Here is a 26010-nt window from a genome sequence, read left to right on the forward strand (position 1 = left end):
CGCTACAAAATGCAAGTTCTGCCTATTTTTTTAGTTGACGCGATGTTTGCTGTTTGTGCGAATCTATAACGTTTTCGCCATATTGCCATTGTATCGTGAGTAAGACCTATTAAACTTGCAAAAAAGCAATGTATGATTTTTTTGCACCGTGCTTTCGGTTCCGCAAATTAATTGTGGTCCAGTTAATATTGTTAATTTCAAAACAGTTTTACATCGTAAAAAGCGAGATTAACTTTGCTTAAGTTTGCAATTATAAACAAGTTCATTCGAAATCAACACGAAAGCAACATAGACGTCACAAATTTATATTATAACGTCACCGATGCCAACCTAGTATCGAACGAGTACCAATAATAATATTTGACATCGGCTTATCCGTTATTATTGACCATCCCTACTAGCGAAACTTACTGCTTGGATGAAAGTCATTTACAAATTGTAACTTACTGCTTGGATGAAAGTCATTTACAAATTTTATTTTATTTGTAAATGAATGAAGTTATTTTATTTAACCCATTGCCTTTCGTGTAGAAATTGTCCTTGCGTTGTATCCAAATCATTCCCTTTCACTTGAATTTTCCAAAAATATTCAAATTCAAACCGAATTGTTGCGTGTTTTACGGCTCAATTAGGTGACGCGTTTCACTGCCAGTGTTCCGCCTTCGTCTTCGTGTGACGTTGCGCATCAAGATCGGAAAAAAGTGTTACCTTATAGGGGTACAACACTCCAGTATGTAGACAACTTTGTCTGTGTGTTACTAACTCCGTCTAACCTTGCTTGTGAAACGTATAGGTCACGTCAAACCAGCTTGTATTACTATACAAAATACCAACCGCTTACTTTTTTCTCAAAACAATTTTTCTCGTTTTTTTCTGCGCTAATTTGACAATGCGAATCCATTCTCGAATCCATGCGTGTGTTTTTTAATAAATTGTTTACTGAACATGTATATTTCCAAATCTTATACGGGGTGGATCCAGGCATTTCGCCCTAAACCTGTCTGTTTTAACCATACGCTTCGCGCAAATCTCATCTGTTATTCTTGTATGTTTCACGTGTGTTCGGAACATTTTTACACCCTCACTATGACACTCTTTTATACTAAAGTTTTCCAAACCTAATTTTCATAAATGCATTTTTGCATTTCGATCCGCTTTGTTTTTAATCTAATTTAGTTAATGCCGTTTTTTGTGTTTTGCCTAAATAATACGGTCCTGCTGTATTGCCTTAAATCACACATCTGAAACCTAAATAATTGAAGCGCATTGTAATTTTTTGTGCTACGAGCAGTTTTTTACGTGTTATATGTTCAGCTACAAATTTGGTCATGGTGGGCCTTACAAGTTATGGGTCAATGGCCTTTCCAATTTGATAAATGCATCGGGCTATTTGCGTATCTGCTTAACGTGTTTAATGTGTCACGCCACATCTAAATCTAAATTTAAGGTTATGTGTTTTAACAATTTTCTTTCGCGCATCGCGTGACGCCTTGCTGCCTTTTTGTAAATTGGATTGCACTAATATTTAAGAGGGTTGCCGGCTTGCCTCACAATTTACGTCTTTGAGATAAACCGAGTTTATTAAGGTAGGCAAAAATACATGCTTTCGAAACACAATTCAGATCCGAGCGCAAAGAATTTCTGCATTTACGTAGGTAAAATCGGCAAAATATACAGTTGAGGGCATGACCAAGTGGTCCTGGATGGTCTCCAGGTTTTTTTGGTATTTTAATTTTTCCTGTCATTTCCGACATACAACCCGAATCGATGTACCAAATTAACTATACTAATTGACAAACCGTATTTACAAGTTACAGGTTAGTTCTGATAGGTTTTAAATTTTTCCTCATTGCTGATTTTATTAAGATTTCTATTCTTGTTGATTAATTAAGACCTCTATGACGCACGACTTAAAAAAAAATTTGTACTACATAACTGTGAATTAGCGTAAAAACTAAAAGAGTAATTAACTGTATTTTGTGGGGAAGACAAAATGCCAAGACGAATTCCAAGGTGTGATTAATTTACTGTTGAAACATTATCTAATTTTTAAAACCTAATGTTTTTTTGTATTGTGATGTATCATACATAAATCTTTATTTTATTAAGACCCGGCCAGTTGGTAATCTGTCGCAGAGGCACACTGCGGAGTCGGTTAAAAATAACCCGAGTCCAACTCCCGAATCCGACTCCGGCCAAAAAATAAACCCGAGTCCTACTCCGGACAAATGTGCAATTTCGTTGAGTCCTAAGTCTGGCCCTGACTTTTAAACTTGTATTTCAACCATTTACGTAATTAAAATAACGTGGATATTCAGCAATACATTCTAGAGGTTTCATATAATTCATTCACTCACAAAACATGGTTGGAAAACATTCCATTATGTGTTATTCCACCTATACAATTTTAGATTGGCGGCCATATTAGTTTTAAAAGTACTGCGCATGTCGGACTCGGGACTCGGGTAGTTTTATGTGGTCTTACTCGAGTCCTAAGTCTTACTCCAGCAAAACAAACCGACTCCTCGTGCCCTGAGTCCGACTCCGCACCCCTGGGCAGAGCCTCGACATTTATTTAAAAGTTAAAGTGTGTACACCTGAATTAGTTAACGGTCACAAAAATTTTGAAAATAAGTTTGAGTCATTCTAAGCACACAGGTGTGTAAAAGTTATAATTGCACACGACTCATGGAAGTTTGACGCTACATTCTCAAAAACTAAAATTCCAGGCGAGTCTGTATTTCATGGCAGTCGGAAAATCATAAAGTGCACATGGAAATTTAAACAATACCCGAGATGGACTTTTTTTACCTTTGTTGCATCGGTCACCCACTTTTTTTTCAGTCCTGCACCTACGAGATCTGCAAGGCTTTTTAGACTGGCACCTGAAGTTTCGGAATGTTACACACATCAACTTTTTGCTGGAATTTAGGTGTGCAAGTTACTAATTTTATAGTGTGCACACAAATTGAATATATTGGATGTGCACTTGCCACAGAAAGCAGACTGGGTCCCAGGATGCCAAACAAAGAAAGCTTAAACATGATATAAAATTTTATTTTTATACCCTTGACTAGGTTTGCAAACAGTACATAGTCCACTGATTTAAAAGCGCATAGCAGTAAAGCGATATAACCCACAACCTTGCAATTACAAAAATACAACTTTTTGATGTCCAATTCTAGAAATCAGCCATTATCACTTTTTTTAACAGATACTGATAAACAATTTTTTATGTTATGGACAACTGATAACTAGGGCGAATATTTTTTGACCTGAAAAATCAAAAAAATTTGACAAATTTTGACCTGAAAATAATTTACTTTGACAAAATTTTGACCTGTTAGAAATACATTGATTTAAATAACCTAGGTGACGTTAATCACGCGTGTTTTATACTGTATGTTGCTCTAATCAAGATATAATACAGTTAAAATGACTTCATTTTTTTTTATAAAATGAGAGATAAATTTCAAAATAACCGAACGACCAATTTCCAAAAGCTGACTTTAGTTTTTTTTTTAATTTTGTAAGCGATTTATGTGCAATTTGATTTGATTTTAACCTACAAAAATTTGGACCTAACGTGTAAATTTTGACAAAATTTGGACTTGTTTTGACAAGTCAAAAAATATTCGCCCTACTGATAACCAATACACGCACCATTTTACATGGGCTATGGTAATAATTCAAAATAATATTAACTTTATCTACTTACTTTCATACAACTCTTTTTGAATATTAACTTTGTATTTTGCGGAACAAGTTAAACCAAACACTATGATAAATCAAGCAGCCATAAAAATAATGGCCAAGGAGAAATTTTTAATTTAAAAAAGGTAATTAGTTTATTTATAAGGAAATATATATAATATTTTAAAAGTAAAATATCGGTCAAAACTTGCGAATATTATTGTTAAACTGATATATATCGGTCTCTATCAAATACATTAGGAACAGAAATACACTTTTATTATCAATATTTTTTTTTAAGTTTGATTGCTGCATATTTAGTTTGCTTCAAGTAATGTGTTGGAATTTTCGATAGATATATTTTTTAATTCAGGAAACACAACAAGTGAACTTTTAAGCAGCCACCTTCCCTTTGATCCTGAATTCTATGTAAAGAATTACTGTAGCAACATTTTAAAAAAAGTTTACATACAACTTTACAATGTTTCTCACATACTATGCACTTCATTAATCCTGCAACAGAATAAACTTAAAGCATTTTTTTGCTTTAGAAATAAAGAAGGACCATGTAAGGTGAAATTGAACAACTCTGTGTCTTCAAGTGGCAAAGTACAAGGTAAATAAATTTTAATATAGTGCTCAATAAATAACATGCATTATCATATAAAAGTGTAAAGTACATGATTTAATTAAACAGTGGCAACATATAATAAGTTAAAGAGGAAACATATTCTTCAAGCTGCATTTTTGCACATTTATAGGTCTTACTTTTTAATCAACCTATGTGTGGTGCACATTTTTATCAATGATTTAGCACAAACTATAATTAAAATATCTAAGTCATGTTTAGCTTAAACATGGCACTTTATGTGATTTAATTAATCATACACATGTTGATAAACCTTGCTCAACAGTAAGTAGTTGGAAGAAGTTAAAAATAAATTTGTTGGCCTCAGTTTAGTTGCGTTACACTAGGGGTGCGCGAATCTCAGTTTAAGAACTGGGAAGATCTCAAATGCCTACCAAAGTTTAATAGTTAGGTGATGTTTTTTTTGAACTAGTTGATTGTACAGTTTTCAAGGTTTGACAAATACATATTAGTTAAGGAATTTATAAGAATTACTTTATATTGATAAATTCAGACCAGAATCTACAAGCTGATAATAGTGAATGAGTGCCAACACTGTATTAGTAATTTCAATAAAACATTTGTTTTTCAACACCACTTCTTGAATTTATATCAGAATACTTGTCTGGAAGTGTTCTCATTATTTGTCTTACTAGATGAAATTACTACCAAAGAAGACCAAATAAAAAAAGAAATTGGTTGGTGTGTAGACCAACTCCGTATGGGTATTTTTACACAAAGATCAACTGAAAAACAAGGTAGAAAACGTCAGCAGATACAGTATTTATTTAAATAGGTATGATGTGTTTTTAACCCGTTAAAGTTATTAAAAAAATTAAAGAAATTTTTTTTTTTAATTTTTCTTTAAAATGTGATGTTAAGACATTTTACGACTATATAAACTATGAATTTTGTGATGCAGCTAAGGAATGTGACCGGGTCATAAGAATACTGACATCTTCCAAAACTTCCCTCGTAAAAAAGCGTCAAGCCATGCATCAAACGTTTGGTGACTATCGCAAAAAGATTCAAGAAGAAGAATTAAAATGGGAGAGGGGTAATATTTTTAGATTTACATTTTTTTATTAGGCAATGGTAAAGAACATAATATTTTATCCAAGCTTTTTATTCAATTATAATGCTATATACTTTATTTTGTTATGCCATGTTTTTGAAATAGATATGGCAAAATCATCAGAAAAATTCTCCTTGAAGCAGCACGATCATCATTTACCACAAGGACAATTTCTCAGAGTTGCTACAACAAAAACAAACGAGTTTGGCTCCATGTCAGACAATTTTACAGAACAGTCTTCTGAAATTTTAATAAAGTATTCAAAAAATTGTTTAGATAAAGAACCAAAAGAAACACATCTTTATAAGTTTAATTTTGAAATTGACGGGGATGTGCAATAATGAATGTCATCTATTTAATCAAATTTTGTTTGTTTTTGTCATGATGGCGAAGGCTCTGGTTAGAACAGGGGTCGGCAACCTACAGCCCGCCGATGTAATTCATCCGGCCCGCCGCCTCTTAGACAAATTAGACACTCGTGAGTCTATTTCACAAACTTTTTGACTATTTTAACTACGTAATGGCGAAATATTTTCGCGCTTCGCGCGAAAGTTCATTCTACGTTCCGGTTGTTCACATTTTCATGCTACCTTTTCAACTAGATCAGCGATTCTTTGCCGTTGCGCCGTGGAAGGCTGCCAAGCGCGTCGCGCAAAAACGGAAAACGTTTAAAAAAATGCTGGACATATTTTTTAACATTACTTTATTTTTTATTTTCAGCAATGTAATACAAACTTAAAGAAATACCGGTATAAATTAAAAGAAAATACAAGAAATTAAAAGAAATACCGGTATACCCCCCCAAAAAAATCGCACTCGCTTCGCTCGCCATATACGCGACTTAAAATGCTTAACAAACACTGACACTGAGCTAGATTAACTTTAAATGTTATTGCATTCCCTTTAAGTAGTTTTATTATACTTTTCATTAGTAGTGTTGATGACGAACGTGTGAACTCGAATTTTAAACCAAATAAACGTTGTTTTCGCGCTTTGCGTCAACACTTTACTGCCTCTGTAAATGTAATTAAACACGTTTTTAAGTGCAAAAAATATCCGAGCCCCGCCTGATTCACAGTCGTTCTAACATTTTAAAAACACAATTCTTAGTTAGCATTTTGTGCGGCGCCCACAAAGATCTTTCTTAGTTTGGTTTTGGCCCGCGACTAGAAAAAGGTTGTCGACCCCTGGGTTAGAAGAAATGTGGGAAGCTAGACGCTATGTCCCAAGTGAGCCTTGGGAGGCGTTTTTTACTCGGAACGATTTAGGGCAGTCCTTGCCAACCTCTGGGCCGCGAAGCATTTCTAAATGTTTCAGTTCAATAAAACTTGCATTAAAAGTGGGTCATGAACTGAAAAAGGTTGGGAAGCACTGATTTAGGGAATATAAGTTCTACAGGTTGGCAGTTAAGTGTTTGTATACCTATCTCAAAAATGTTTTATGTTTGTAAAAATATGAAACGTTTTATATTAATAACTAATCAGCTGGGAAAAAAAGTTTGTGCCGTACATATTAATTGGTGATACCATGGCATACTGACCGACTCCTATGATTTACAAAATTGTTAGCCAAACAATTTTGTAATACATAGATTTTCTTACAAGCATTATTCCACTGCGTTGCCTTACTTGACGTCGCAATGCACGTCACCAATGTCCACTATATGTGATAAATATGAATATCCATATTTTTTCGCTAAAGGGGGTTTGCTGGAAAGATGTAGCCAATATAAGGATTGCGTAGAAATTCCAACTCTGTATCGTCACAAATTTCGGAGATCTTGCCCAAAACCAATCTCGGCGCGCCTAGTTCGCCCAAGCGAGTGGGATTGGCGTTTTGTGAATTCATTGTACTTTATGCTATTCGATTGGATACAGTTAGATCCTAGCGGTTTGAATCCTTGTGTTACGATATTATGTGTACTGAATTTGTCAATATACGCAACAAGCAAAATAAACTAAAGTGACTCTATCTAGAGTTCAGGAAGTTAATGACAGGTATTTTAGCGGCCTGCTCCTTGGAGTCCGGTGTATGCAAGGAACGCGTAGAGACTGTCGGCCCTCGCCTTACCCGTGGCAACATACTTCAACGCTAAAATACTCCCAGTGGTGTCTGATTGGAATTAGGGGGTAACGTAGAAGTTTATTTTATTGTTAAGTACTCGCACGATCTTTCTTGTATTTGAACACTATTGTAGCAGTGTGGCTTAGAAAGACATTTAAAACAACATGTTGTAAATCAGGGATGACCAACCTTTTAGCTAATGGGCCGCTTTCCCACTTTAAAAATTTCGATGGGTCGCAAAACCCGTTAAGTTAATGGGGTGACATCATAAGTTACGTCATAAAACAACTTAGCCTAACTTATAAAACACCCGCATCTCGGCCTTAAATTGAGTCTATAAATGCTATATCATGCCATTGTATACGACACCTTTTCGGCTAATATATTTCCTTAAAACGGTCCGCAAAAACACACATCAACAATATTGGGTGCACAAGTGTTGGATTGATGTTGAAATACGACATTAGGCTCGATTATAGTCTCAAAATAAATATAAGATTATACGTACATCAAATACTCCGCATTCTACACGGTTTGATGATGGTCGAAAGTGGAAACAATTGCTTTAGATCAGGGGTTCTTAACCTTTTTTGTATGTTTTACCGTTTTAACAAAGATGAATATCAAATTTACCCCCAATATATAAAGTGGTGCTCATTTATTAAAAAACGAAAGTACCTTATTACATCAGTCATATTCAGTGCGACGGCCGCCCTTGTTCAATATATGGTAAAGTAGTAGATAATGCCCAACGAGTATCTTCAATATGTTAAGTTGGTTTCATGCTCTAGGTTTATAGTAAGGAATGCAGAGAAGCCGATTCGCATAGGTTAGTTGAAGAAAATGGAACCAGAATATTCAGAGCTTGAGTACATATCCTTGGATTTACCCCCTGAAACTAGGAAATTTACCCCCTGGGGTAAATCTACACCACCTTAAGAAAGGCTGCTTTAGATAAAGGTTACTGAAAGTAAGAATAAGTGGTGGGCCGCAATGCGGCCCGCGGGCCACAGGTTGGACATCCCTGTTGTAAATAATTAATAACTTAAGACAACTTAAATATTCAAGGTATGTTAGTTTTAATGGCGTACCGTTATCGCTGTTTTTCTTAGGGTACGTCACACACTTTGATTCAGGTTAAGCGTAGCTAAAAAGGTGTTAAGGACGGTTGTTTTGGTGCCTTTGGGCATTTATTTTGGAAAACTACAAATTAAAATTGTGATTTAAAGAACTAGTCCTACGTACAGGTTATAAATACCTAACTTGGGACAATAATGTTGTTTACGTATTTAAAAAATGGTCAGCAATCGCTAGGGTTGTTCGAAGTGGTATATGGGGTCTTGGGGACCTTGGATTCGCCTAATTCTACCTTTCTGATCATGGATGTGAAACTGCTGTTAATTTTATTCAAAATGCACATATTTCTACGGGTGAATGTTGCGTCTATAATTCTCTTGGGGATACGCTGTGGTGAACACATGTAGGCTACATTTTAGGCCTACATGACACTGTACCTACAGTGTTTGTTTTCAATGCAGCAATGCTGTGTGACGTTTTGCGGTTTTTTTTTTCAACAAATTACTTGTCGATACCCTTCTCCTATAGTATACTGTCAAACAATAGGCTTGCGTGGAAGAATTTTTGCAATTTCCCTAAATGCGTTGAGTTATAAAATTAATTTTCTATTATAAATGGCCTCTGACACAATACGCTACACGCGGTTCAGACACACTTCGAAACTAGTACCGAAATTAGCTTGAACAACAACCTAGCATATGCTGTGGTTTGTTTTTAATACATTTATTATTCGCGCTGTCGCATTCAGGTGCGGATTCCGGTGCAAATTTTTCACGAGTGACCATACTTACATGGTTAGGCGGTTTTAATTAATCTAACTGATAATGAGATATACTAGCAACATTTTTTTCTTCGATTTTCTCCACTCTTCGGGGGTTCGCAAGTCGCCACAACTGGTAGCCTTTCTAAATGCTTATAAAGAAAACATCCAACCGCCAGGCGCGTGTAGGGCATATCATAATTGTAGATTGCCGATTACGAAGTAATGTTAGCTTGTATCGTTTATTCTTTATTCCATCACAGAAGGTAGAGTTGAAGGAAAGCAAGAAGGAAGGCCAGATAAAGTTAGGTGTGGTCTCAGACAAGAGAGAGAGCGGCCTCTGGCGAAGACAGTGCGGTCTCTGTGAAGACAGCAGATACAGAAGCATATAAGCAGAGACAAGAAGACGACGAATGATACGACACAGCAGGAATGTTCTCCGCCGGTATAAACGGACCTATAGAGTCACTATACGCGCATGACTTCATTTGTTTGGCTGATTATTTTACAACGGACCAGCAGGGGGGAGAAAAGGTGAAAAGGGCTCAAAAACAAAAAAGTAGGTATACTAAACTAAAGATTATACGGCTTTATAACTTATAAGTCCATCATTGGGCAAAGGGTTTAATTATGTCCACGTTTCAATAAGGAGGAGATTGGCCACCGTACAACCTGACTTCATAAAATCGAATAACTTCTTTGACAATCTAAACGTGCATAATGTCAGATTGCAGAATTTAATTTATATTCGAAAAATTCAGCATAGCTCACCATGTAGCCTATTACCTACCAAAAGTATAATGGAGCGTTTATGTAAATTTAGAATAACCTAAACGTTGTTTTGTTTCCTGAAAATGAATTATATTACCTAATAATTCTATACGGAATAAAATACCAAGATTCCATTAATATTGGACTTAAGATGTTTGCTCGTTTTACAGTACATCTTTCCAGGCTAGAATATATAAAAAACTGAAAAAAATTGTTACTTTATAATAGCATAGAATACTAATATACCAAAAATATATTTCTATTGTTGTGTAGCAATAATCCGTAACGAAATCCACGGATGTTTTTTTAACGCAACACATCCTGCTCTTTAGTTTAGCGTTGCAAAAATAGGCTGCAGTTACGTTAGTTTGCTAATCGTTATACTACTTAGCTTGGAAAAGTATAACGATAAGCAACCAGTTTATTATTGAATAGTAAGGTAATGTTTAGCCACCAGTTTATTATTGGGTCGTACCAGGGTTGATCATATAAAAAAAAAAAAATTTGCATACTCGCTATAGTTGGAATAGTAACAATCAGCACGAAATAACACTCGCCACATGTCGGCATGGCGTCTGCGGATTTTAGCCTGATTAGATGATATGCATTTGCTTTTTTTAAATGACTTGACTTGACTTAAGTCATTTGGACAAATGACTTGGGTTAAAATAAATTGTTTTAATCAAGCAATTAATTATAAAATTGCGTTATTTATCCCAAAATTTGCACATAAAAGAATTTGCTTGTTATATGCTGCTTTTATGTTATTTTTGACTTAAGTTGCTCATAATAATCGGAGGAGTTTGCCGGTTTCCATAGTTTAAAGTTTTATTTTTTTGGCAAGGGCTGGACTTGAAGTTGACTTGCTCTAATTATGACTTGACTGGGACTTGACTTGGGCAACCGATGACTTGGACTGGGACTTGACTTGTTATTGATTCAAAAAGTCTTGACTTGTACTTAAGTTATTTTACGAATGACTTGACTGGGACTCAAGTCATTTCAAAATGACTTGTTTACAACACTGCATATATGTATGCCTAAAAAATTGGCACTGCATAGCAGACATCTTGATGTGAAAAGTAACTTTTTTATAGATACAGCACTTCAATTCGGGTGGTACTAAATACCGAATGGTACCGAATGGTACCGAATGGTACCGAATGGCACCGAATGGCACCGAATGGCACCGAATGGAACCACATGGGATTGAATGCTAACGAATGCCAAACAAACTAAACGTCTGTTTTACTCCTAAATCTGATTTAATTTTACACTGAAGCATATCTTGTCGCGTGAGAGTATTTTAAAACGTATGAAGCCTAAGGAGGGTTGCAATGAACATGGTACCGAATGAAACCGAATGGCACCGTATTGAACCCAATAAAACCCATTGTAACTCGTAATAGAAACACTAAATACCGAATGGCACCGAACGGAACCCAATAGAACCGAACGGAATCCAATAGAACCCATTATGTAGCTCGTAATAGAAACACTAAATACCGAATGGTACCGTATTGAACCCAATAGAACCCATTATAACTCGTAATAGAAACACTAAATACCAAATGGTACCGAATGGCACCGAACGGAACCCAATAGAACCGAACGGAACCCAACAGAACCCATTGTAACTTGTAATAGAAACACTAAATACCGAATGGTACCGAATGGCACCGAACGGAACCCAATAGAACCCATTGTAACTTGTAATAGAAACACTAAATACCGAATGGTACCGAATGGCACCGAACGGCACCGAACGGAACCCAATAGAACCGAACGGAACCCAATATAACCCATTGTAACTCGTAATAGAAACACTAAATACCGAATGGTATCGAATGGTACCGAATGGCACCGAACGGAACCTAATAGAACTGAACGGAACCCAATAGAACCTATTGTAACTCGTAATAGAAGTTCCGTTCGGTTCTATTGGGTTGCGTTCGGTGCCATTCGGTACCATTCGGTATTTAGTGTTTCTATTACGAGTTACAATGGGTTCTATTGGGTTTAATACGGTACCATTCGGTTCCATTCGGTATTTTGTGTTTCTATTACGAGTTACAATGGGTTCTATTGGGTTTAATACGGTACCATTCGGTATTTAGTGTTTCTATTACGAGTTACAATGGGTTCTATTGGGTTCAATACGGTACCATTCGGTACCATTCGGTACCATTCGAAACCATTCGGTACCATTCGGAACCATTCGGTACCATTCGTTACCATTCGATACCAATCGGTATTTAGTGTTTCTATTACGAGTTACAATGGGTTCTATTGGGTTCAATACGGTACCATTCGGTATTGAGTGATTCTCCTATGAGTTGTATTGGGTTCCATTGGATTCCATTCGGTACCATTCGGTATTTAGTACCACCCCTTCAATTCCATATTTATGAAGATTTTTCTTTCTCAGACATTTTGGAATAGTTACTAAAAGTTGCAAATTGCTTCTTTCGCCAGGTATTTAACTTCACATTTAGAGTTTAATTCCAAACTCATTCTTCCACATATGTAAATTGATTGTGTACCCTAGTTCAAAAGTTAAAGTCCGATACCAGGTTCTGGGTCAAACAGCCTCTTGCAAAAGTTTTTGTTTCTTGTTTGTTACAGTAATTCCTAGTTTAATGTTATCTATACTTTTTTCTGTTCTTAGTGTGAATAGACATGACCTGTTCAATTGGTGCTTAATTAGGTTCAAGCTGTGTGCAATAATATTGGCAACTTTAATAAAAACACTAAAAAATACACTCTTCTGTATTTTACCAGCTCTTTTACATTTAGACGACTTCTAGAGAATTGTTGATGAGTAAGTAACTGCTAATGTATATTAATTTTAGTTTTAACTAAAAAAAAATGTTTAATTCAATTTGTGTGTTTTAACAAAAGTTCAGGTTGGTCCCTCCAAAACTTCTGGGATGATGTTTAATCGCAGACACCGGGGTTGGATACAAACCAGTATTATACTGATACTTATCATATCCCTGGGTTATGGCTTTTACCTGTATAACATTTTACAAGTCAAAGTGAAGCATTTAGACACAAAAGCGGAGAGATATCAATCACAACACCGATCCCTATCATCACAGTTGCAAGGTCAGTGATAGGCTGCTAAATTATTGATTAAAAAAGTTTTAGTTAAGTTGTATAAATGTGTGTTTATCTGCTTTCAGTTGTATATGAAGATCGCTCACGACTTGAAAACTCTTTGCATAAGGAAAAGCAAGATCATGAAAATACAAAGCAAGGTTTGTACAGTTTATTATTTAAATGCAATTTTTTATTTAATATCAAACCTAAATTATTGATGGTAAATTAGCGGATCAAGGATTCCTGTTTGAAGGGGAAAAGGCATAAATTTTTTAACTTTGTTAGGTCACTTCCTATAAAAAATTGAAACACCTGACAGTTGTTAAAAAAAATTGTGTGTATTTAGTTGAAATTAAAAAAAAACTCTAATTTAAGTGATGTGACACTAGGGTTCCTCTCGGGAATGTTTCGACGGGAAATTCCCGGGATTTCCCGCAAATTAACAATCCCGAATCCCGGGAAATTTTTTTTATAATCCCGGGTATTCGGCAACCTAGCAAAACTTTAAAAATATTGCCGTTTTTGACTAATATAAATAAAAAAATAGTACCAACCATGTTAACGTCGTTGCCTGAGTTGTTTTATTTGCGCTTACCAGCGGAAAAACCTAATTAAATTTATTCTAACAAAAAAAATACGTCATGCATGCGCATGCATGCACAAATAGCGGTCCTGACTCGCATTAGAGAAGGTCTGGCGCTCCTTCAGTTATGTTAGCGTTTGGGTAAGGGTGGGTCAAGGGTTATTATTAATAATAAACATAATAATACTTGACACACCCTCACCCAAACGCTAACCTGTGGTATGCGGTATTTCTTTCTTTTGTTTTTTTTTGCATAACTTTCCACGTACATAAGTGAAAGAACGCCCATAAATGAGCTTAATTAAATGTTTGGAGCTAAAATAAAAAAAATACAAACCTCAAAATGACATAATTTTATGTATAATTTTTTCGTCTGGATCCCGGGATTCCCGGGAAGTTTCATTTTTCAATCCCGTTTCCCGGGAGTGAAAAAATCCGGGAAAAAGAGGAACCCTATGTGACACCTTAGGCACATAAAAGAAAATTGCATATTGCTCAAAACAACAGAATTCATAGTCTAATTTAACAAAAAATTCGCTTTGAAGAGCTTAAGCCACACAGCTCAACCTCCCATAGTATGCATAGCGCATTTGTAGACCTGAATAAATTCCTTAAAACGGACAATACATAGTAAAAATGGAAATTTTTTACCTAAAATCGATTTGACATTACGCGTTTAATTTTTATATTCATCGTGAAAAGTGTTACTCATTTTGTAAATTATAGTTAGTCTGTAAAACACCTGCATTCAGGGGCATTATGGATTTGCCACACATACTATATACGATAGGGAGACATGGATTTTTTGTCCCCTCAAACTCTGAAATTTTAATCCTAAAAAATACACTTTTATTGGACTCTAGATATATGATTTTTTCTAAATTATTTGAATTATGACATATATGGCCAGCAAAATCAGTTGCTGTTGCTGTGAAAAATTGTTTAATTCGGTGATAAACTTAGTTGTTCATATGGCGCAGTTTTCACGTTCCATATAAAAGAATATATACAACTTACAAAAATTACAAAATAGAAAAAAAAATTAAATTTAGAAATGGATCGCTCTCAAGAGCAGCACCAACTAGCAATGGAAGAGCTCGAGAAAGAACACAAATTAAAGTTGGATGAAATAAGTGAAAAGCATCAACAAGCAGAGGTTTCTTAACTGACAGTTTCACTATACAGTATATTGCTATTAACCTAGGAGACTGTATTTCGCTGTAAATATACATTTAGATATAAGAAAACATTTTTTTGTTTTTTCAAAAATATTACTATGTTGCTAAACATATTAAGAATAGAAAATTGCAGTCATTCAATCAGTAATTTTTATTTTGAGGTACTTTAAGAATGAATGTTCTGTTTAGACAGGAATGTGCATATAAATATAATGTGCCCTGTCAATTTAAAATTAATTTTGTTGCAGACTGATTTAGAAAATGCCCGAAAGCAAGTACTGAGTTACGTAGAAAAAGAAAATGTCATGAAAGAAAAACAAGACAAAGAAGGTGAAGAGGTACGCAACCAGAAGTCTGTACTGGAACAAAGCAATGCTGACTTACAAGGTATTTATTTATTTTAAAACAGTATTATCTGTGTGATTAAGTAATGTAGGTGCATTGCCACAACTGTGGTTATGCAAGTCCTTGATCCATTATATTGTTGAAACAATAAAGAATATTTTGTATGGATTAATTATGTACTAAAATTTGAAACAAACCTACTATTTATTTAAATGGTAAGAATTGTAAATTATTCACTGAAGTCTAAGCAAGGTAATTTTTAGACAAAGTATGTTTAAAAATTTTTAAATTTCAATTAATTTTAGTTTGAGGATTTAAAACCCAAAAAATTACGAAGCTTAAAATTTAATGATTTATTACACAAAAATCTTAGTTGAACCATTCTAAGTCAAATCATGTAAAATAACTTAAGTTCACTCAAGGTCTAAAAAAACATAGGTTTTGCACTTTAAGTCATACCTTCTGTAATTACGACACTGGTAAATATTATTCGTTCGTATTTCATTTACATACTATTGTCCTCTTGTTGTAAAATAATAAAATACATTGTTTATGGTGGAATTGACTGCAATTGTTGTCAATTAGGTGTAAATATTTTCAATTTTGTGAGACCACTTATTGGCCATGAATCCATGATAATCGTTTTACTTACAGGTAACAGTCATAAAATTTATTGTTGATAAAAGTCCTGGTTTAAAATTATACACCTCCTGTAGTATTGGGATATGTTAATTTAAGTACCCATGTGCATTAATTTTTGCTTTGTTAGACAAACTTAACCAGCTGAAAAACGCACATGACAGCTTGGTTATATCAAAAAGTGAGTTGCAGCGACAACTGGAGCAATCTCAGGTAATCAGTATATATAGACTTTTGTAGTAGCCATTTTAGTTGTAATCGACAATAAACATGTATGTGCTTTAGATTTTAATATTATATATATATACAAACAATTTCCATGAAATAATAAGACAATGTTCAGATTACTCAAGAATGTCAAGGTATTTTAGCAAGTTGTTTTCCTAGATTGGTTCTCAAAGCTATCTAAAGCTACGTGCCCTCCTGAGTAGCATTGGTTCCGATGTAGTTAATCTTGGTCACCAAAAGCTGTCCTTGCTTGCACCTGAAGATCGCAAGTGGCTGTTTGGTGAGTTTTGAAGACTGTTTTAACCCTATTTTTTATGTTTTTAAGGTTTTATTTTTTACCTATTCTCGTTCTTATATATTATCTCTTTTTTTTTGCACTTATGAGTGCCTAATGTTTGCTAATTTAGTATGGAATGACGGATACATTTAGTTGAATGTAAATCCTTTTTGTTTGTTTGACATGCATTAATTCAATTAAAAGGATTTTAACCTCAAAATTGTAAATATAGATTTATTTAGGCAACAATTGGCCCTCTCCTCATGTGATTTCAATTTGTCTAGACTCTAGCCAAAAAATATCTGCCTAAAACATATATATTTTTGAAGAATTGGATTATAGAGTCTATAGCAAAGTTTTTGTTTTAAGAACACTTTGGGGGTAGCCCAAGCAATGCTGGCCAAATGGAAAGTCTACATCAGCAAAGTTTAAAGGACAATGAAACACGAAGACTTGCCATTCAACAAAGAGATCAGGACAAATTGCAACGCGATCAAATGATTGCTGCGAGAAATGAGCGACAGCAGCACCCAGAGTCAATTACTGATCCCAAAAGTATGAGTATGGTCAAATAATAGTACAATTTTACACACATGTCTATATTTTTATTGGGCATCAGATTTTGGCAAAAGGTTGTATTTAGAATTAACTGTCCAATTTCGAGCCAAAATTGTATTGAAATGCAATCTACTGCTTAGTTTACTATGTGTCTCCACGTCGTCATTTAGTCTTAATAACTAACAACAGCTGAGAAAAAATGTTGTAAATTTCTTCCTCACGTATTTGATTTGTTCTAGAAATTTGCTTTCTGCCAAAAGCGTTTGGAACTTGCAGTGGCCAAGAGTCGCGGTATTACTATGAGCCCAGCTTAAGTTCATGTACCCACTTTGTTTACTCGGGATGCGGGGGAAACACAAACAACTTTGCAACACACGAAGAATGTGAAAAAGCGTGTCAAAGTAAGTATTACTGCTCATCTCTGTATTTTACAACACTAGATTTTGTCAATTGGCAGAAAATAATACAGTAATACTGACCATAATACATGCTGAAATATGTTTTTGTTCTTAAGATCTTGCCGGACAAGCCCAAGCTCCATTGGGCAACCAGCCAGGAATGCGAGATCAAATAATGGTTAACCAGGATGAGAACATAGCACATGTAGACAACAAACGTCCTGACGACAACTTGATTGGAGGCCAGAATCAAAATCAACCTGACAACAATGGTCAAATTCAAGGTGAAATTTAGTATTCTGTGATAACGCTTACAGTCTTTATCAGACCAAGTCAAAGCATAGTGTGCTTAAATGAAATTATACGCACCTGATCTTGTGGTATGCCTATCAGCTCATAACTATGCTCCAATACACCAACGTATGTCCAACATGCCCACATCGCTTTCGTGTACTTAAATAACTGTAAATATTTCTTCTTGCCTTAAAACATTGATCGTTTGACTTAAAGACATAGCTGCAGCTGGCGAAAGAGAAGGTGAAGTTCACCAACCAGATGGTGGTGAAGACGAAGAGGAACCGCTTCCTCAAGACCCAAATCATGGCGTCGTGCCAGACAACGACGTTCAAGGAAAACAAAATGTAAAAATGAGTTTACGCCTTTTTTAAGGGAAGACCGCTAAGACAAACTTGTGACATCAAAGCCATTGATATTAGTTAGGTCTTATTGTGTAGTATTAAAGTGTTAAACTGGCCACAATTACACAAGTAGTCTAAATTTGAACCTAAAGCACACTCCATAAACAATATTTTGTTTTGAATGAAAAACAAAAAACAGTTGAGCTTAAATGACAAGTTAAATGGAAAAAAACGATTTATGTGATTTTGAACTGTGTTGATTTTGAAACGATGTGAAAACTTGATTTCTATTAATTGCGTAAGGCACAACTGAAGCAAAAAAAAACATTGTTTATTTAATTATTGTACAACTGTAACTAATTTATTCCTGTTAACGTTACTATTAAAAATAAAGATTTAAAAAAGTTAGTTGTGGCTCTATATTAAAGTGCAAAAAAGCTCGTTTTCTTACTTATTTTATGTGTCAACTATGTAAGCTTCGAACTTTAACCAACAAGACTGTGCAGAAGAAATTGTGAGTTCTAACCCTTAAGAAGAAACCGCTTTATCATAAAGACATTGCACACGAATTATTTATGCTACTGACGTAACGCCATTGTTTTCCAACCTCCATTGTGCTTCAAACAGGATGAAGACCGCAGTTACCGAGACACGGAAGACGAACGCGAGATGGATGACGTGGCAAGACAGGAGGAGAGAGCAAAGCAGGAGGAGCAGCAGGCTCAGTTCGAGCTCGATCAACAGAAACAACGTGAAAAGGACGAGGTCAGATTATAGAGTTTTTAAAACGTATACCAGGTACTAATAATATCGGCCGAAGGGTCTTAAATAGTGTCAAGCGTTTTTTAATAATGAGGGATGTCTTATATAATTGGTGCTTTATTTCGATACCCGACCCGATATTTATACACTGTTTGAAATTTCGTCTTTCCGATGGTCAAATAGGCAAAATTAATTAAATTAAACTTGCAAACGCACTTTTTGTTAAATATGTTAAGCGAAAAAATACTCCAACGCTTGGAAACTTGGTTAATTTATTGCTAATATGTTACTTTCTAAATAAAATACCTTTCAAAGTGAAAAAAACCTCGTTTAAATTCAAACCATTATTAAATCAGTGGCAATACCACTCTATCAGACGAGACCTATGCTACCGCATCGAGTATGGCCTAGAACAGGGATGTCCAACCTGCGGCCCGCCTGATATCTACGTGCGGCCCACCACTTATTGTCACTTTCAGTAGGCTTTATTAAAAGCAATTGTTTGATTATCACAAAAACGTGTAAAACGCGCAGTATTTGATGTAGGCGTAATATTATGTTTTTTCTGAGACCATAATCGAGTCTAATGTCGCATTTCAACATCCATCGAACACTTTGTGCACCCATCATTGCTAAGAAGATGTGTGTTTTTGCAGACCGTTTTAAGGAAATATATCAGCCCAAACCTGTAAAAACTCAAAATTTCACGCTTCGCCATAATAAAAAAAAAATAAGGTCGAGATTACTTGCATATTTACGCACGACTTCACTCTCGAAGAACAGATGTTTATAAGTAGGCTAAAGTTGTTTTATGACGTCACCTCTTTAATTTGAGAGGTTTTTCGAAATTTTTAAAGTGGCAATGCGGCCCATTCTGCTAAAATGTTGGACATCCCTGGCTTAGAACAATGATTCTCAAAGGTAGCCACTTGGCTCACTTTGGGGGGAATTTTAAATTTTGGGGAGGAAATGTGGATACAAATGGATCACTTTTTATTATTTGATAATTAAAACATAACTAACTGCACAAAGTTTAAATGGGAACGTCTACTTACTATAAGACTTAAAGTACCTTTATATGAAAACAATATGCTGCTTTAACTGTGTTAATCTACGTCATAATAGACTCTGTTTGGTTTACAATATCTATTGTTTCGTCACAGTAAGTAAAGTTCACTAGCACCAGTTGTCTGTTTTATATTGTTTGTTTGTTTTAGCATGATTGTAAAACTAATATGCCAATTTAGTCGTTGCAGAGCAAACAGTTCTTCCATTTCCGACTACACATTTAGTCGAATGTGGTTTTAGTGCCATTAGAGATATTTTTACGAAAAAAGGATCACTTTACATTTGCAAACGCTGTGATCTTGGGGCAAAACTGACATGCTTTTCTCCTTAATTTTCATTGTTTTTTGAAACATGTTCACATTAACAATGAATGACGCTTTGGAAATACGTATGAATATTTCGTTTGGTAAAATTGTTCTTTGCATTTTTGTATTGTTTTTTAATTATACCTTAGTTTTGTAATGTTCACTGTTATCTCTGAGATAAATCATAAAAACGCACGTTGCACATCCTATCCATATGGGTACTGTGAAGTTTTGGCAATATTCCTTTTGGGATTTTTTTGGGAGGGATTAACATTGTTTGAGTCTTTAAGGGAGAAATACGAAAAAAACTTTGAGAACCACTGTCCTAGAATATCGAATATCCCCCCTGAGATAACCATCACTGCTTATCCGGTTTAGCACTGATTATGCGACGCAATCAATACTAATCGACCACTCCATCGAACCCAAGTCCCGTAAAACGACAAGGCACGTTCAAGTGTACTTTGTGCAACGGACAGACTTTGTATACGATGGCTCGTTGCGATTCAAGAAATCGTCGTGTCATTAAGATTCAAATGATTTTAAGTTGGTTATAAACGCAGCCTGCGCACACCGCAACGATATGATTATGCTTGGCGATCTGCGTAAACCAGAGTTGAGCGCTTCTTGTTTCAAGCGAAAATCGTGTTATTTACTTACGTACTTTGAACAGCTAAAATACACACAGACTCTTCTGTTGTGCAGTCGCAACACACGTCGAGCTTTGAACAAACCAACTGACATTTGTTGCTCATTACGCTGCTAAGGCGGCGATTTTGAGCTGATCGGAACTCGTGCTAATCGATAAGCTTGTCGGGACTGGCGTGACGTTGTGTGTGCGCCCGTAGCACGTCCTGTCCTAATTGACGTTAAAACGCGTCACGGTCACGCCGGGCGCGTTTGAATTGAAAAATGTTGCGTAGAATTAGTGTGACTGAAATGCAAACCATGGTGTACTACAGGGGTTCCTAACCTTTCCCCCTTATTACCCGTTTCTGTCCAGATCAAAGTCCCATTACCCAAACAAAACAATTCTAAAAATAATAAAATATCAATGTGCTTGATTGGTTGTTTTAAAATGACTCAAAACATAAAAAAAAACACCTGCTATCCCACAGGTTAAAAACCCCTGGTCTACTAGAACCACACTTAAATTGGCATGACTCTCTATTTTTAAAAGGAAATTCTGTTTAATACAGTTTTTGCAAGTCCTCAAGATTAACAAAGAATAAAAAAATTAAATACATGTTGGATCTTACAATTATTGTTTGGTCCAATGTTTCCTCAAAAAGTGCAACTAACTCGCCTGTTCCCGAATATTTTTTTATTTGAAGAAGAGGGTAAACTTAGGGCATAGTTTGAAATGGGGCTCAACTCTAATAAAACATACCAGCAATGACTTCCCGCTAAACAAACAGAACGGCGAGGAAGGTCCCGGTCTCCAGGAAGAGCAACAAAAGCAGCTGAACGAAGAGAATGCGGGCAAGGATCCAATCGAGAAGCTACGTGAGTTGCAGGAACAGCAGGTCGTCATGGTGGACGAGCAGGCCAAGGACATCGACCAGCTGGTCAAACACCAGCAGCAAGTCGAACACAAGGAAGAGAAGGCGCCCGCCGGCGAAGAGCACATGGGTCAGTCTAAATGCACTTTAATTCATTTTTTTCTGCCTTGTATTTTTTTTTTTTTGGTATTGACTGATGCACTTTGCATGCATTCTGTGGTACGGCAGGACCATCTGACATGATATTGCTAACTGAAAAACTTGTCACGGCAAATTATGCTAATTTGTCTGTTTTATCGTGCAACTTTAATAATAGTGTGTCGATGTGTTTAAAAACCAACCCTTGTGATCGAAATAAGCCTGTAATTCACGCTGTAAAGGTCAACATATAGTCAAAGAGTAAATGTGCACCGTCACTAAAATAGTCTACCGGCCTATTAATCTTGAATGACTTCGTAAATAAAGACTTTTTAGATATATATATATATATATATTTTTAGGCGGTGGAATATTTTATCTGCCTTCTTGTTTTCCAAGTTGTATTTTTTACCCCCTTTTATATCACCGTTTCTCATTTGAAACCTTTTGATTGTTTTTACAGAAGAGGGCCAACTCCGGGGACGCGTCTTCGAAGAAGAAGCTGCCAATCTTGCAAAGGACGAAGGTGAAGAGGACAAATACGATGATGTGCCAGTTGCTGGCGATGCGGGGAGAGTCGACGGTAATTTGGTTTGAACTTCTTTCCGACAAAGTTTCAGCTTGTTATTGACAAAGTTTTAGCTTGTTATTGACAAAGTTTTAGCTTGTTACCTACGTAAATATAATCAATCATCGGTTCGCTCTAAAGCCATATGTCCTACACGTTTAGATGAGCAACAGATCATATTGGAAATTCTAAATAGGTGTAGCGAACCTACCGATGTGCATCCACGTTCTACGAAGCGTGCAGATCGCCTTTTTCCTATTTCGCAATTGTACATTTATAAACGCGTGTTTGAGCTTTTGCTACCCCTTTACCTTTACCTTGACTTAACCATGTCGCAGCTACGCAATAAAGCACCAACCGCTTTATAGGGATGTTTATTATCGAATCAATGGCGATACCCAATGCATGTGGTAGTATAGGCAATCTTTTAAAGTATTTCAGGGACCACGGCGGCCTTTAAAATATAGTCGCATCTACAAATATGGTTATTTTTCGTGTCGATGTCGAGCCCAAAAAGGCTTATATGGATACAAAGTTTAACTATACGCTGTGGTAAATTTGAATGTTATAACTTTAAAAGTACCTTGTACAAATACGGTTACAGTCGGTTATATTACCCACGATAAACCAACTTGGCGCAATTTAATATAGAATCTGCCAAGTGCCAAGCAAAAAATAATAACTAAAATTAAAAATAGGTAATCAAAAATACTTGTGCCAAACACAATTGTGGGTAGCTAAAAATCTGCGCGACTTGCTTAAAATATAACTTTTTTCCATTGTAAAGTGTTATGAGTTTGACCTTTAGATGTAACATGTATTCAGCTTTTTACTCAGCTTCAATTAAGAGTTTGCTTTTGTCGCAGATCCTGATGCTCAGGTCGACGTACCCCCTGCTGGGGCTCATGAAGCGGGCGCCCCACACATGGTAATGAATGCCCCACTTATTAACGACGGTCAGAACAACCAAGGCGAGAACGAATATCAAGAGCCGGTACGTAGAAAAATAAGTTAAACAAGTTGGTGAAATTTTAAGTTGGTTCTTCTTCTTGATTGATGTTATCTCGTTTCTTTGGAATTTCTTTAAAGTTGAAATTCTATTGACGCTCAAGTTTAAGGTGATTTAAGAAATAAACAGGCCCCTCCTATGGCTAAAAATGTTTTACACTTGGTTAACACATTGTTACACCAAAAACTACTTCTGATATTTTTTTTCTGAATGCCACATAAATAAAACACAGCTCTGTTGCCAACATGATATTTATTTTCCTCGCGCGTAAACCCAAACGATGCCGAGCGTACCTGCTATAATAACACAACACGCTTTGTTATCCTGCTTTCGATCGCAGAACTTTGACGGTGGAAATCGCGAAGCAGAGGGAGGCGCCGAGGAGGAGGAGGAAGAAGACGAAGAAGAAGAGGGAGGAGAAGAGGACAATTACGAGGACGAGGGAGACCCACACAACAACAAAAACGATGGTAATGATGCTGACAACAAGCTCCATCTTCCTCCAGGCGAAGCGGCGGAACAGGATGGCGGATACGCAGAGGAGCGCGGCGGACGCGAAGACGCGGACGACCAGCGCCACCAGGAGGCGCTCGCGGTCGCTATGCGTCGCGAGATGTGAGCGGATAGATGTTGCTTTTACTACAATGTCGATACCGCTTGTTCCTGACTGCTTGTGGACGAAACCTGAAAAAACGGCGCGCGCTATTGACGACGATGAGCTTGCTGCTAATTCAGCTGCGGGCCGGTACATCTGGCGAAAATCCCAAGATGCTTTAGATCAGGAGTTCCCAACCTGGGTGCCATGCACCCCCTAGGGGTCCATGAGCCTTTACGAGGGGCCATGAAAAAAATTGAAAAATAATATGTTTATTGTGTGTTTTATCATTCTAACTACCGGTAATTGTATAAACCATTTTTTACTCAAAATGACGTTTCTTATTTTGTTTAAACGGTTGAAAAAAAAAACAGGGGACCATTGATTTCAAGTATTTGAAGGAGCACGGTGTAAAAAGGTTGGGAACCCCTGCTTTAGATTATAGGCCATAGCTTAGATGCTGTATATCGGCGATATTTTCCGTACAGTTTTTGTCGAAATCCCAAACTCTAGAATTTTTACATCGTTTTTTTCTATTCTGGGCGGTTGTATTCCGTGTGAGTTGATATTTTTTTCCAAGAATTACAGTGATCTGGCTTTTGTGTGGACCAAACGCAGTCTTAGCTGGCCTTGAAGCTACCATTGCATTGTTTGTTTTTTGTATATTTTATGCATCAAATCTCAAAAATGCTGTAAGTTGTTATATGCCGTAACTTTTCTCAAAGATTATTTACCAATTACCTATCAACACATTTTATGTATTGATAAAAGTATATATCAATCCGTTCACCGTCGAATGGAAATTTTTTCGTCCAATATTACGCTTTTCTTGCTTGCTCTTCTATACTTTTGGTCACCTTTCAAAACAACGCATCGCACTTAAATGCACTGTTTTGGAGTGACTGCTTTACGTAAATCTATTTTCCCGCTAAATTCTTTCTTTAATTCTCTTGTTTAAAATTCGTAAGTTCTCTATTCAAAACATTGATTAATTAACCAGGGCTTCTATAGATGTTCGGCTGTAAAACGTTTCGCTGTTTGACTGTTTGTTAAACACTCAACCTTCACATAGAGTGCTAAGCCAATGTTCTTGTTGGCCTCCTTTTTAATTGAACAAAGTATATTAAATGATACCTTTCAATGCTCCAACCCTTTCCGTGTAACCAAACATGACAGCCCCCACCCCAGCTGAAATTGTTTCGGGGTGCTCTGCCTAAAGTTTCGAGAATACTCCCCGAATGAGAGCCATTCATCTAAATTACATATTGCAAATGTAAAAAAAGTTTTCCGACAAATTACATTCAATAGAAGACCTTCGAAAAGGCCCTAAAAAGACTTCGGGGTAGCAAAACGTTATTTATCTTTTCTGTAGTGGGGATTATTTTTAATTCACAACAAAACACCGTTATAACTTAACCGCGGAAACCTGGAAGTGACCTTACCATGTCTTGTTGTAGACGAATAACTTCTGTTGTAAACACTGTACACAACCTTAAACTACTTTATGTTAGATTGGCTGCATGAGATTCCAAAGCAATTGACAGATTTGCACCAACTTTTACTTGATTGTAACGAGAAGTAACATCGCGATGCGTGCTGTGAATTGCATATTGGAAGCTATTCCGACACTCCTGCTGACGTTAGTGGGTTTATGACGATATGTTTATGTGCTAGTTACTCGTTTCTCCACCTTAAAACTTTGATGTCTATTACTCTTTTATGTATAGCCTGTGACCATCGTGTCGTTACACTGGACTTCAGGACAGGACTACATTTCACTACTTTATGGTGCGTCCGTCATGACCAACGCAGCGTGATATTCTTTATCCGTTTTCGCTTGCTTCGCAGTCGTATATACTGTGCGTGTGTTTGCGTATCGTAGCGTAGTAAGTATTTTACACGCGCGTATTATAGCTATATTCAATAAGCGTATTTGAAAAATAAACCATTTAGTAAGTTATTTGTCCCAATCGTTTTACCGAAAAACTGTAGATTTTATTCATTTGCTTGGTATCGGCTTCATATGTGAAGCGATCGATTTTTCATGAA

The 26010-nt window shown here is 36.1% G+C and overlaps 2 protein-coding genes across 2 annotated transcripts; both read left to right on the forward strand.

Annotated features, from left to right (window-relative positions):
* Positions 1 to 1917: 1917 nt before the first annotated feature.
* Positions 1918 to 7358, forward strand: LOC146147893 (uncharacterized). The gene is made up of 5 exons (XM_083387648.1): positions 1918 to 2013; positions 4245 to 4309; positions 4978 to 5079; positions 5244 to 5378; positions 5502 to 7358. The coding sequence occupies exons 1-5, from the start codon at positions 1994 to 1996 to the stop codon at positions 5735 to 5737; spliced, it is 558 nt and encodes a 185-aa protein (XP_083243774.1). The 5' UTR covers positions 1918 to 1993; the 3' UTR covers positions 5738 to 7358.
* A 5383-nt stretch (positions 7359 to 12741) lies between these two features.
* Positions 12742 to 24250, forward strand: LOC146147894 (uncharacterized). The gene is made up of 16 exons (XM_083386981.1): positions 12742 to 12889; positions 12970 to 13176; positions 13254 to 13328; positions 14806 to 14909; positions 15180 to 15318; positions 16046 to 16128; positions 16303 to 16423; positions 16790 to 16975; positions 17218 to 17379; positions 17493 to 17660; positions 17887 to 18017; positions 18642 to 18779; positions 21568 to 21781; positions 22253 to 22372; positions 23224 to 23351; positions 23707 to 24250. The coding sequence occupies exons 1-16, from the start codon at positions 12886 to 12888 to the stop codon at positions 23983 to 23985; spliced, it is 2259 nt and encodes a 752-aa protein (XP_083243107.1). The 5' UTR covers positions 12742 to 12885; the 3' UTR covers positions 23986 to 24250.
* Positions 24251 to 26010: the final 1760 nt, after the last annotated feature.

Source organism: Ascidiella aspersa, chromosome 4 (assembly GCF_963924565.1).
Source record: "Ascidiella aspersa chromosome 4, kaAscAspe10.2, whole genome shotgun sequence".
NCBI lineage: Eukaryota > Metazoa > Chordata > Ascidiacea > Phlebobranchia > Ascidiidae > Ascidiella > Ascidiella aspersa.